The following is a 12,090-nucleotide window of genomic DNA, read 5'->3' as shown; positions in this document are numbered from 1 at the left end:
GGGGGGGGGGGGGGGGTATATCCGGACGTTCATCTTTTATACAGTGTCGAACATAGTGACTATTATCTTGTGGTAAACCATCGAGTCTAAAGTCCAGCCCCCTTGTTTTCGTGTCACATAATGGTACTACCTTATTGTGGAATCATATCTTCTGTTTACATATTGTGTCTTCAGGGATTCTGATTCTATGGTATAATTGAATTATACTCTCCCAGCTGTGGTAGGATGCAAGGTAAAATAGTCCGAAACCTCTTGACTCTTGTCTGATATAAATTTGACAGATGTTGGCCAGATAATTGAGAACACTAATTTCTCACCTTGAGCAGGATTCGAATCCATAACACCTAATCGCCTAGCACTAAGCTGTGTCAGGTTTCTGTACCCCAATCAGAGTGGGTAGGGTAATGATGGACACCTAAAATATCCCCAGCCAGAAACACAGGAGGTTTAGGACTTACAGAAGGAAAGTTTTCGCCAAGGGAGATAAATCCAGTTTTCAATTTGAGCACTCAGTCAAGCACATTATTTCATTATCTTTCTATTATTGTGATTATTACTACGAGTTGTTAGGTTACATGCTGGAGGCAGTGGGGTGGCGAGGTGGATATTCAATAGGGGTGGGGGGGGGGGGGGGGCCGCTCCCTCATGCTCTAACACACGATGCTTTTTCTAAAACCATTTTTGCATTCTTTTTCATGAACTCCGATAAATATCCCCTCTCTCATATGTATTTAATAAAACCTGTCCTTTCCTGCAACACCTCTCCCATCAGGACGCCATCTTTTCAAAACTATCCTATATATTAATATTACTCCAAAGTCATTTCCTGGTGAAGAAATAATATCAAATGATCTGTAAAATATTTGATAAGTTAAAAAGTTTTAAAAGCAAGTTTAATGTTGTAAGAAAATAAAACATCGTTTATAAAATTACAGTCGCCGGTTGTAACATTACAGTGAAATCTTGCATTTTAATAACGAAAAATCTTTAACCTCAATTGATATCGATTGTAGAACAAATGCATTATATTTAAAGAGAGGGAGTGGGTAGATACATTGAAACGAGAATTGGGATTTTCTCTTTCTCCCTGTATTCAACGATATATTGGTTTTGTCAATTCAAGTCAATTTTGGTTTTGCCATTAATGTTAACAGAGGGAGTTATTTTTGATATATGAATACCAGTTGATTATTCATTTTTATTTTTCTTAATTTTGTCTGATTTTAGTCATTTTCTCTAATCTGGGTTGGAAGTGTTAGTGGTCTGAATCCTGTCATTTGCGTCTGGATGATCTTAACTCTATCACTTCCGGTTATAAAAGTCAACAAAATAAAATAAATACTTTTGTTTATTTGCAACAAATTTAACGCTTTGTACGTAAACCAGAGACAAAACATAATCAAGATGTTTTGAAGGAACCTAAATTTACTTCGTCAAGTAACAAATTTTTGGCAATTCCTCCATTTTGGCTCTGAAAAGGCAAGTAACTGTCTCAATACTATATCGGCTGGTGTTTTATGGATAGCCATTGCCACTACAATTACATAATTTTGATATTTTGTTTCTTCCTCCTTCCTGTGGAACAATGAGACACAATAATTGAAGCGAAAGTTGGCAAGGCAAAGATTTTAGACATTAATAAATCCATGGTAAAATTTCCCTGATTGCACACTGAATAACATTAGATTTCAGGCAGAATCACTATAAAGTAGTACGCTCATGGCCATATGTCAACTCCATTTCATTTCATATAGCTAAAGAATAATAAATTCAACCTAAATTAATTCGTTTATATCTCACAGTTTAGGATGTGTAATCTAACCACTATTTTTTTAACCAATAAATGAAATTAATAACCATATAAAAATTGAAAAATCATTTCGGTGCTGAAACTGTCACCTTATAAACTATATTAAGAAGTTACTGCACATCCATCTGTGGACCTGTACATAAAGTTGATCAAAGATTATACCTAATTTTTGAAAATGCTTTCTATATTTGCCAGAATGAAGTGTATGAGTTGAAGAATGAAGAGAAGATTAAGGCGTTATTCCGATAGATCGAATTGTTTGAAAGATTACGTCATTTCATTTTCGGCCATTATTCGCCATGCTTCTACATGTAAGGTAAATTTGTCCAGTTTTGGTGAAGGTTTCATTATTTTGAATTTTGTCACCTAGAATTGTTGCTTTGCTTGTGCCAAAAGTAAGGAATTTATGCCAGCTACATTTGATTAAAATGAAATATCAGAGCACAACTTGTATGAAAAATACTGTGGAGTTGAAAATAAAACTTGAGCAATGAAAAGCAATATGCCAGTTATCTAAGGTCTCACCCTGAACTCATTATGATGAAAGCTTCCATTGCCCTTTCACAGCCCTTTCACATCCCTTCCTCTCCTGTACTATAAATCAGTAAAAGTTGTTCTATGTTGTTATTTGTAGACTGAAATCAAGATAATACTGTTTATTATATTTCTCCCCTTACCTGCCCCACTCCTCCCAGGTCTTTCTTCACCCCCTCCCCAATTTTATCAAAGTTTTTCAATGTTGTTATTTGTAGACTGAAATCAAGATAATACTGTTTATTATATTTCTGATATGTTTGATGATCTGGTTGAAGTCAAACCATGATGTCTGTGGTGGAAAAAACCTTCTTAGGAATTTGGTGAGTTGGCCATCATGTCTTTAAACAGTATGCAATCATTTAGGCACAAGTCAGTTAAATATTATACTGTAGGTATGCTGTTTTCAGGTATAGAAAGACTGTAAACAATATGACAGTGCTTGTAATTGAGGGTTGTATTTGCTAGCGTACAATTTGATCAATCTTCCATGATACAAGAAAAGATGGAATTGCAGTCAAGATAATTATATAGATGGATTGCGTAATGGCTAGACATTGTGAAGATGATCTACAAGAGGTAAATGATAGTCTCAAATCTGTGTAGGTATCTAGTGCTTCTAGACAACGTACAATGAAACCACTGCATTATAACAACATGTTTATTTTTCTATTTCAGTGTAACGAATATCACAAGAAAGAGATTAGTGGAGATATCTGCTATAGTTTATGTCACGAGAAATCATTCGAGTTAAAACATTGTATAGATAATGATCCTTATATCAAGGTATGTAATAGGTGTGGGTGACCCCCCTTCTCCCCCCACCCGTTTAATTGGGCATGCCCTTCAGATATAAGTTATCTAAATATTTTGTACATGAACCTCTGAAATTGAACCTTTGCCTCAAAAAATCCCAAAGCTAGTTTGTGAGATTGGTTAATGCCCTAAGATTGGGCAAGCTTCTTTTTACCCCCCTTGACTTCTACCAAATATCTGTTGTCCTAATATTGGACACCCCTCACTTTCACTCCAACAATAGCTTAGCGATTTGGACTCTACTCTCAGCCCTTCCACACTGGACATATTCAAATTAATTCAGAGACCTGTTTGTTTCAGACATTCCTGATTCAGGATAATTTAGTAGTACGGGTACCTGTCTCAGTACTGCATCCAGAAACTGACATCAAATTACCCCATGGTTTAACAGTCGAACAGTTCTCAGATCTCGGGCGTAATTATTTCAATTCCATATTAGGTTACTCACACCATCAAGATCTCATTAATCGTCTTCTTCAATTTGCTGATTTTAACGGAAATCAAGAGGTAGGTGATTTATCAAGCCTTTAGGCAATGTCTCCCTCAAAGGGATATAGAATATTTGCTGTACCAGGTGATAGAGCTCAATTTCAGCTATCTGTATAGTCATCTTAATATTTACTATACCAGCTGATAGAGCTCAATTTCAGCTATCTGTATAGTCATCTTAATATTTACTATACCAGCTGATAGAGCTCAATTTCAGCTATCTGTATAGTCATCTTAATATTTACTATACCAGCTGATAGAACTCAATTTCAGCTATCTGTATAGTCATCTTAATATTTACTATACCAGCTGATAGAGCTCAATTTCAGCTATCTGTATAGTCATCTTAATATTTACTATACCAGCTGATAGAGCTCAATTTCAGCTATCTGTATAGTCATCTTAAATGGACATGTAAAGAGGTTTTCTTTTTATGTGTATCAGGGACACTGATAGCACCAATTTGCTCAATTAGAAAACCTCTTTACAATCCCTTTAATATTTACTTAACCAGCTGATTGAACTCAATATCAGCTATCTATATAGTTATCTAAATATTTACTTTACCAGGTGATAGAGAGCTCGATTTGGTGAATATTAGCTTCAAAACAGAATTCTTATCCTTCAATTTTTGTGAAATATGGCCTTTCAATTCTTGAAAACGGATTTAATTTAATGTTATATTTTCAGCTGAGTTTGGGTGAGGTTCAATCAGTATGGCGTCTGATTAACAATCGAGAATTTCTCCTTCTTTTTTTATTCCATAAACAATCGTCTGTTCCAAATATCAACGGCACTTGTGGGAGTCTATATCGCTTCGAATATCATCCAAAAAATTACTTATATCATTCCAATAAATCAGGGTTTTTATCTGCTATTTTTACCAATTCATATCGTTGGGGATTCCCTAGTTTACATAAGCGTCTAAAAATAGCTGTGGGTTTATTAGAGTTAGTGATTGACCTATCAGAAACGGAGGGATTTCCCTTCTTCCTGTGTAATATTGACTCCAATTTATTTGGATATACGGAGAAATATGAACTTCTTCTACAAAACATGAGTGAATTAAAATCGGCACAGATGTTGAAAAATATTTTTGCGAATCGAACGTGTGTGTCAGATGGTGATTGCCAGTATTCGAGTCAGTGTCGAAGTTTGTGTGATAACGCGACAAGGAAATGTTCCAGTCAAATTCTCAATACTCCATTATATTATGTTTGTGATATTTTACGCGAATATATACTGATCGGGGAGACAGGGCATTATTATTACGATCTTAAACATTATTTAGAAAAATGCATTCAAGTTAGTCCCAATATGGTGGAATTCTCTGCCTATATGAACGAGTTTCATGCATTTTTGTGGGATTTTATCAAAAATGATGCAAAGTGATAAAACTATGAACAATGTTGTAAAACAGGGGTAGGTAGGTTTTGAATTTTTAAAAGTCATTTGATCTCTGGAGGGATTCTGGTTTGTTGAATTCTTTATGTTCACGGTCAAGTTTATGATCAAAGTGAAAACATTCAGGTCAAAACCAAGATAGATTTTGGACAAGTCATCAGCAATCAAAACTTTACCTAATACATTAGGGCCTACATTTATGGGTAAAATTTCTAAGGGTATATACAATGAGCCGTCTGTTATCAAAACTATTTTTACAATGGCTCAGTTGGATATCAGTTGGAAAAAGCATTTGAGCTCAAATTAAAATGGTCAATTAATATTTTTAGATTTTTAATCAATAGTTATGATTACCCAATAAGATTATTAGAGCATTTTGGTTTGTTTTGTTTTTTGGGGTGAAATTTTAAGCACTCTTAATTATTTATATATTTTGTACGATATTAATTGTAAAAAGTTAGCTAGCATATCATTTAGATCATTATTAATTTATTTTGTTTTTTGTTAGATTACTAAGAAGGTGATAAATTAATCGTGAAAATATTTCGCAACATTCCGAATTTTAAATTTGATGTGTGATTTTTATGTTGAAATATAATTTCTAATGATGAAATGAAAAATAAGAACTCTATTATAGATATACTACTCCTTTATTTAATTTCTACAACATTTCAATTCATATACAGGAATCTTTATCAATATCAAATTTTTAAATCCGACTGTTTTCTCGTTTCCATTTATTTATAGAAAATTTTATCAAACGTTTTTTGATATGAGATGAATTAGAATACTATTACAGATATACTACTCCTTCCTTTTAATTTGTGCAAAGTTTGAATTCATTTATAGAAATGTTTATCTTAGAATCAAGATTGATAGACGACAGAATAGAAATATCAAAACAGAACCTGAAACATATTGTTAACAATCTTCAGACAACAGATCTATTTCAGTCTATATTAGCAATGAAGGCGTAGTATATCAATGAGATGTTATTTATCAAAGGTTCTGTCTACTTTAAAATGTCATTTAAAATTAAATTATAATAAAATCATCTCATGTTTTATTTATTTTCAGTTATTTTTTTATTTAGATAAAATTGTATATTTCACTAATCTGAATGTTTCGTTTTTTGTTTCTTCTGAAGATTACTTCATTTGCCATTCAGAATCTGTCAGGATTCTTTCTGAATTGAGTTCTTGAAACTTTGCTCTAAAATTTGTTATAATTTATTATAATCGATCAAAAAAACTTTATTAAAAGTGGTATGACAATACAAGGCAATGTTTATCAATTAATAACGCATAGGTCGAGATAATACCTTCGGATTTTTCAACCCGGTTTCCCCCTGTCAGTGATGCAGGTACGAGGGGCTGACATGAAAAAAGCGTCTAGTCGTTCGGATGGGACAATAAACCGAGGCCCCGTGTGCTACAGACTGTGCACGTTAAAGATCCCTCGACAGTTGGAAATCGAAAGAGAGCAGGCTAATGCCGCTGTCCTGGCAAAATTTCCCTCATTGCACCCTGCATGGCGTCACCCTGCATGGCGTTGCCCGTCTTCATTAACCCACATGGTGCAGAAAAGTAGGACGTAAAACTCCATTCATTTCATTTCATTTTCCTTTAATATATATACCAATTTTCACATTTATTTACAGAATCAAGCAAATTATCAGAAAATATACTTGTTACCATGGTTTTAAGGTGATAATTTAATAAACAAAGAAAACTGAAAATTGATTTATTTTGACAAAAATTATTTTTTTGACAAAAATGATCAAAAACTATTTGAATTATGAGGCGAGAAACATGAAAGAGATTATTGTTGTTTTTTTTATATTCAAGGACGATGTGAGGCCAGTTCCTCGTATAATTAAATTAATAGTTTTCCAGTCATCTGATTGGTCAGTTACTTAAGTCCATCAATTTAATAAGAATATTTACTTGGTTGAGTGAGAAAAATTGAAAACCATCATCTGTACATTAGACACCTTGCATATTTTTTCACAATTTTTCAACTTGTTTTAACACGAACAACCTCTGAGATCCATTTTAAATATGGTGGGTTCCCGTTGTCAATCTGAAATTTAAATTATTTTATCTCATTTGTGTTGAAAATTGTCTCAGTGTAAAAAGATATTTTGAAGAGCCATTTCTCAAGACAATAAACCGAGGCCCAATAACTTGAAGAGTTTAAACGTTTAAGATAAATTGGCAGTTAGAAATTGAAAAAGAGTAAGCTAATGCTGTTGTCCAATCACAATTTCTCTGTAGGAATAACCATCTAGTATTTATGATGAGACAATAAACAAAGCCCTGCATGATGCTAATAGAAAATGTGTTGGCTAATGTCTTGGCCTGGCAATGAACACTTCAATGAACACTGCATGACGTTGTACATCTTCAATAACCGAGAATATTTTTTTCAACTCTATCTCGTTTATATTTTAGGACGTACCTTTGATGAAATGACTTCTGCCACTTCATAAGGATGATTTTTTCTGACGTATTCTGACAGAGCATCTACTTTTACTGTCTGAGTTTTCACCATCTTGAAAGTAGAAGTAACAAAATCAATATATTTATCTGGCATGGGGCCATTAGTTTTGTCTTGATTTTCCATGTCTATCGCTTACAGGCTTTTGTGTTTTGTCTCACATTTTTGTCTTTTTTGGGGGCAAAATCAGCTACTCTAGTTTATAGGGCTTAATTTTCTAAATCAAGGATGTTGAAAACAAGCAAGTTAACAGTAAATTTTAAGAAATTAAAAGAATACAGACCAATAATAATTCTGAATCTTCTTCAACTTTTCCTTCCCATTCATATCTGAAATTTGTAATAAAGAAAAATGGAAATGACCAAAAAGAATAATACCAAATCAGTTGATAGTGAGATGGATTGTTTACTGTTGACAATAAGGTGCTGTGGGTTCAAATCCTCCAATAGGTAAGAATATATTATAAAAGTATTAGTTAAAAGATTAAAATTAAAGGTAGACTTACACTGAAGTGAAATCTATAAAGGTTCAGTGTTAAAGGTTTAAAGGATGGATTAGAATTAAAGGTAGACTTACACTGAGGTGAAATCTATAAAGGACTTACACTGAAGTGATACCAGGTATAATATTAACACAAGCTGCTAGCTTCTCTTTCACAATACCACTGAAACATTCATTAACATTACAGGATATTATTAGTATCTATTATTATTATTGTAATAGTGACTTCATAAAAGAAGCTTAGTTTAAGTGGAATTGCAGACATATAACTGAAAAACCTCTGTTATTACAATCCATTACAATAGGTAAGGTGTTCTAACTATTGATAATAGTCTAGCGTTGGAAAGACATTTCCAGATGATTTCAACTTACTGCGACAGTTTTTTCGCGACTTCTAAATTGGGTACTGTAATAAAAGCCATGGAATGCGTGCCTGAGATGTAGCTCTCCGCCATTTTACTAAAACTACGACGAATAAAACTAGAAAATAACGGCATCAAATAAACCATGGATATCTGAAATAAGAAAAGAAACATTGTTGAGGCAGGATTTGTTTTTTTGTCCTTTAAGGTAATATGTGGAATCAAAGTCAAAAAAACTGTAGAGCCAGTAAAGTAAGATGTAAAACTCCATTTCTTTTCCAAACCCAGCAATTTCAAACTTAATAGCATATTAGTGGGATTGGACCTTTAATTTTAAGCCATTGGTCAAAGGTAAATAACTCCAATTAATGACCTCTCTTATCTTTTTAATCGGCTAGTGAGCAGTAAATTCAACGTGTCAGCTTGCTACCCAGGTAATTTTCACGAAAACGATCATTTAGACAGGTGCCATAGTTACCAAAATGACGGTAGAGATTGCCAGAACCTTCAGGAATCCAAGTTTACGATTGCTTGGCACTGTGAAAGTTTCTTGCAGTGATTCTGTGTTTTGGTCAGGATATACCATTTGCTTCTTCATGTCACGGGATCATTGATTGGTTGGTTTATTTTTAACAGCCAATCAAATCATTATTGATTCTACTTTCATTTTCATGATTTACTTTTGTTTTGAAAGATAATTTTACATGTTTAGAGAGCAAATCCGATGTTTAGAGGGATTTCAGGGAACTATTTTGCAGTAATAACGCTTTGAAGTATGTTTCCTGGTAAAGTAATGAGTGAATAAGATTCGTAATTAAAATTTTAATTGTGGTCTATAAATGAAGTTACTTCCCTTACACTGCAAATTTATACAGTTTATATTATTACCTCTATGTGCAGATGAGGCCATGCTAATAGCTTTACTAACCTAAAAATTATACAACTCAAGCAGAAAGGAATATACTTTTTCATATTTGCAGGAAAATAATCCAAGATGTCTGCTGAAGATAGAGAAGTCTTTAAGAAAATATTAAACTTAGAGCCCCACCCTGAGGGAAATTTATTTGCCATAAAATGGATCGGTGACCGAAAAGTGAACTTTGTGGAAAAAACTCAGTAAGTTGGTTAGAATTGAAATATTTACGACATTTTTTTTTCTCTTATCCAAGCCCAAATGAAACTACGTTTAAATCGTAAATTCATGTCTTTAAACGAGTAAAAACTAGCATGGCACCTTTCCAATTTCCAAGTCCGATGTCAAGGGCTCTGATTGACTGTATTCGCTATCGTATAATCTAATCAAATTATAAACTGTTGCCATTGATTGTTTTTCGTTTTATTTTTCAGACACGATGGTCCTAGAAATGTTGGTTCCAGCATCAACACTCTTCTGACAACTCCAGACTTTATCTCCTGGCATAGAGTCTTGTCTGATGAGATTTATTTCTGGCATTCTGGTGGGGTGATGAAGGTAGGAGGGGGCGTATCCAGGGGCCTTATTCTCAAAACCCAAAATAATATCCAGAATTTGATAAATACAGTAATTTGATTGGATGATAAAACTAAATTTGAAATCAATTTTTAGTGCTAGACCAATCAGATGACTGGAGATGACTTCGGGAATAAGGAAACTGGAAACGGGGTGGGAAAGCCAAAAATATACTTGCCCTTACTTATGATTCGGAGAAACTTAAAAAATTGTGAAGTCCGCCTAGAAATGTTTATTTGCCTCTCAAAAAATACTGCGATTTCATTGGTTAAGACGTCATATAACGTCATTTGATTGGTCAATATTTCGCGACCACCCAAAAGAAATATTCTATGTATGTCTCATTTTGTTGCAGGTTCATTTTATAGGTAAAGACGGTCGTCATGAATTCCAAATCCTGGGTGATGTATTAAAGAATAATGCAGCACAATATCAAGTGGTGATTCCACATGATGTCTGGTACGCAGCCGAGGTCATTGAGGGCGAACATGTTTTATTCAGCGCCGTAGTAATGCCAGGTAGGGACTCACGACAGCACCGGCCGTGGATTCGGTCGTCATCTTTTGTTTGACTAAAGTAGAAGGGAATGTCCGTAGGCACTGGCCGTGTAATAAAAAAATATTTCTATGTGTTGCCAATAGGTAGAAGGGCACGTAAGAAGACACTAGCCGCGGTTTCAGTGACCATTTCTGTTTCTAAAGTAGAGGGGCATTTCCACAGAAGCTGGGTGTGAAGTAAGAATCAACCATCAACGGTATGAATATATCTTAGCAAATTTCTCTTCATTTCACACTGTACGGTGTTGTCCGTCTTTTAAAACATAAGGATAGATATCAATGATAAAACATAAGGACGTAAAACTTCAATTTATTTCAGGATTTGAGTTTAAAGACTGGATTGCGGGCGATCGAGGGGCCATGATAGCCGAGTTTCCACAACACAGGGACCTGATAACTAGATTAACTAAAAATAGCGTTTAATCAAGGCCCTGTTATGTTTATAATCCGGATTGGCCAGGTGTAGAAATGAGCTAATCTATAAACCATTATTTAAGGTTATTTATTCCCTTTTACCTCGTTTCCATTCTTTTTACGTCGTTTTAAGACAAATTTTACGTCCATATGGAAAGTGACTTCGCTATTTTTTTAAAGACTCTACGAGTCGTGGAAAATGAAATGCTCACTAAGGGACGAGTTTATTCATTGTAATAAAGAATATTTTCTCAATTTAGTTGATTTGTGTGTAAAAAAATACCTTCCTCACAAGCATCCCGATCGTTTTCCCTCTGTTAAGTAGGGCCTATAAAGTAATTAAAGATTTTATTGTTCCGATAAACATAATAGATGCAGAACAGTAGGACGTAAGACCCCAATTCATTCCAATCTAGAATATTGAGGGCCCGCTGTAGTACGGTCTGTTAGAGCGCTGGAATCTTATGACGTTATGTTTGCTTGGTTACGTTGAATAAATGGATATCGTGGGTTCTAATCTCGATCGTCGTACGTGAGTCGCCCTTCTTATTCATCCAATCGACCCAGCTGTAAATGGGTACAGATAATCCATGAAAGATCAATGCCTACCCCCATCTGTAAGTGGGTACTGATAATCCCGGAAAGATCAATGCCTAGAGGTTTGTCTAAGGACTGAACGATAGTATCCTAGAGTATCTAAATTGTTATCATTGTAAAATATGGTTGTTTCATTCTCTCTACTATAACAATATAGTGTATTAAAGAGAACGGAATGTCGTCGGTTGACCTTGGTGTTATTTAAATTTGAAATAAATGACAATATTTCTATTCACGTGGCGACTTTCTGTTGTAATCCGATGCCAACGCCTACTTGTTGTTTAAACTTCTAAGGGTACGACATATACTTCGGAATTTGGGGCATTTGACCCTGAATTCTTTTATTCGCCCACACTCTATTTGACTTGGGCTCATCTCATACTGCCAACACATGTTTCAGATACACAATCTTCATCAGGACAAATTTGTTGTTAGTTTTCATTTTTTGAGAAAAATACGTATGTTTAATCGACCCGTCAACTCCCACGCCCCACCTCGTTCGTCTAACTTCTATTTCAAGTCAAGATAAGTTTAATATAAACATGGTCACTCCCTTGTAAGTGGGCACAAATTTATTAGTTTTTCAATCTATCTTATTTATACTGATATCTCGGGGCC

General features: G+C 34.3%; 3 protein-coding genes across 3 annotated transcripts; 2 read left to right on the top strand and 1 right to left on the bottom strand.

Moving 5' to 3' along the window:
- Window positions 1-3,001: 3,001 nt before the first annotated feature.
- LOTGIDRAFT_140273 (hypothetical protein) lies at window positions 3,002-5,041 on the top strand (the record flags this gene model as incomplete). The annotated part of the gene is made up of 3 exons (XM_009050203.1): window positions 3,002-3,130; window positions 3,389-3,667; window positions 4,340-5,041. The coding sequence occupies 3 exons, from the start codon at window positions 3,002-3,004 to the stop codon at window positions 5,039-5,041; spliced, it is 1,110 nt and encodes a 369-aa protein (XP_009048451.1).
- Window positions 5,042-7,069: 2,028 nt separating this feature from the next.
- On the bottom strand, window positions 7,070-8,508 carry LOTGIDRAFT_173015 (hypothetical protein; the record flags this gene model as incomplete). Its single annotated transcript, XM_009050202.1, has 5 exons — window positions 7,070-7,135; window positions 7,514-7,606; window positions 7,836-7,881; window positions 8,157-8,216; window positions 8,426-8,508. The coding sequence occupies 5 exons, from the start codon at window positions 8,506-8,508 to the stop codon at window positions 7,070-7,072; spliced, it is 348 nt and encodes a 115-aa protein (XP_009048450.1).
- Window positions 8,509-8,804: 296 nt separating this feature from the next.
- LOTGIDRAFT_205189 (hypothetical protein) lies at window positions 8,805-11,133 on the top strand. The gene is made up of 5 exons (XM_009050201.1): window positions 8,805-8,849; window positions 9,396-9,531; window positions 9,763-9,886; window positions 10,260-10,422; window positions 10,781-11,133. Exons 2-5 carry the CDS (start codon window positions 9,410-9,412, stop codon window positions 10,882-10,884), a joined length of 513 nt encoding a protein of 170 aa, XP_009048449.1. The 5' UTR covers window positions 8,805-8,849; window positions 9,396-9,409; the 3' UTR covers window positions 10,885-11,133.
- The last annotated feature ends 957 nt before the right edge of the window (window positions 11,134-12,090 follow it).

Source organism: Lottia gigantea (assembly GCF_000327385.1).
Source record: "Lottia gigantea unplaced genomic scaffold LOTGIsca_146, whole genome shotgun sequence".
NCBI lineage: Eukaryota > Metazoa > Mollusca > Gastropoda > Lottiidae > Lottia > Lottia gigantea.
This window is presented reverse-complemented; position numbering and strand designations above follow the sequence as displayed.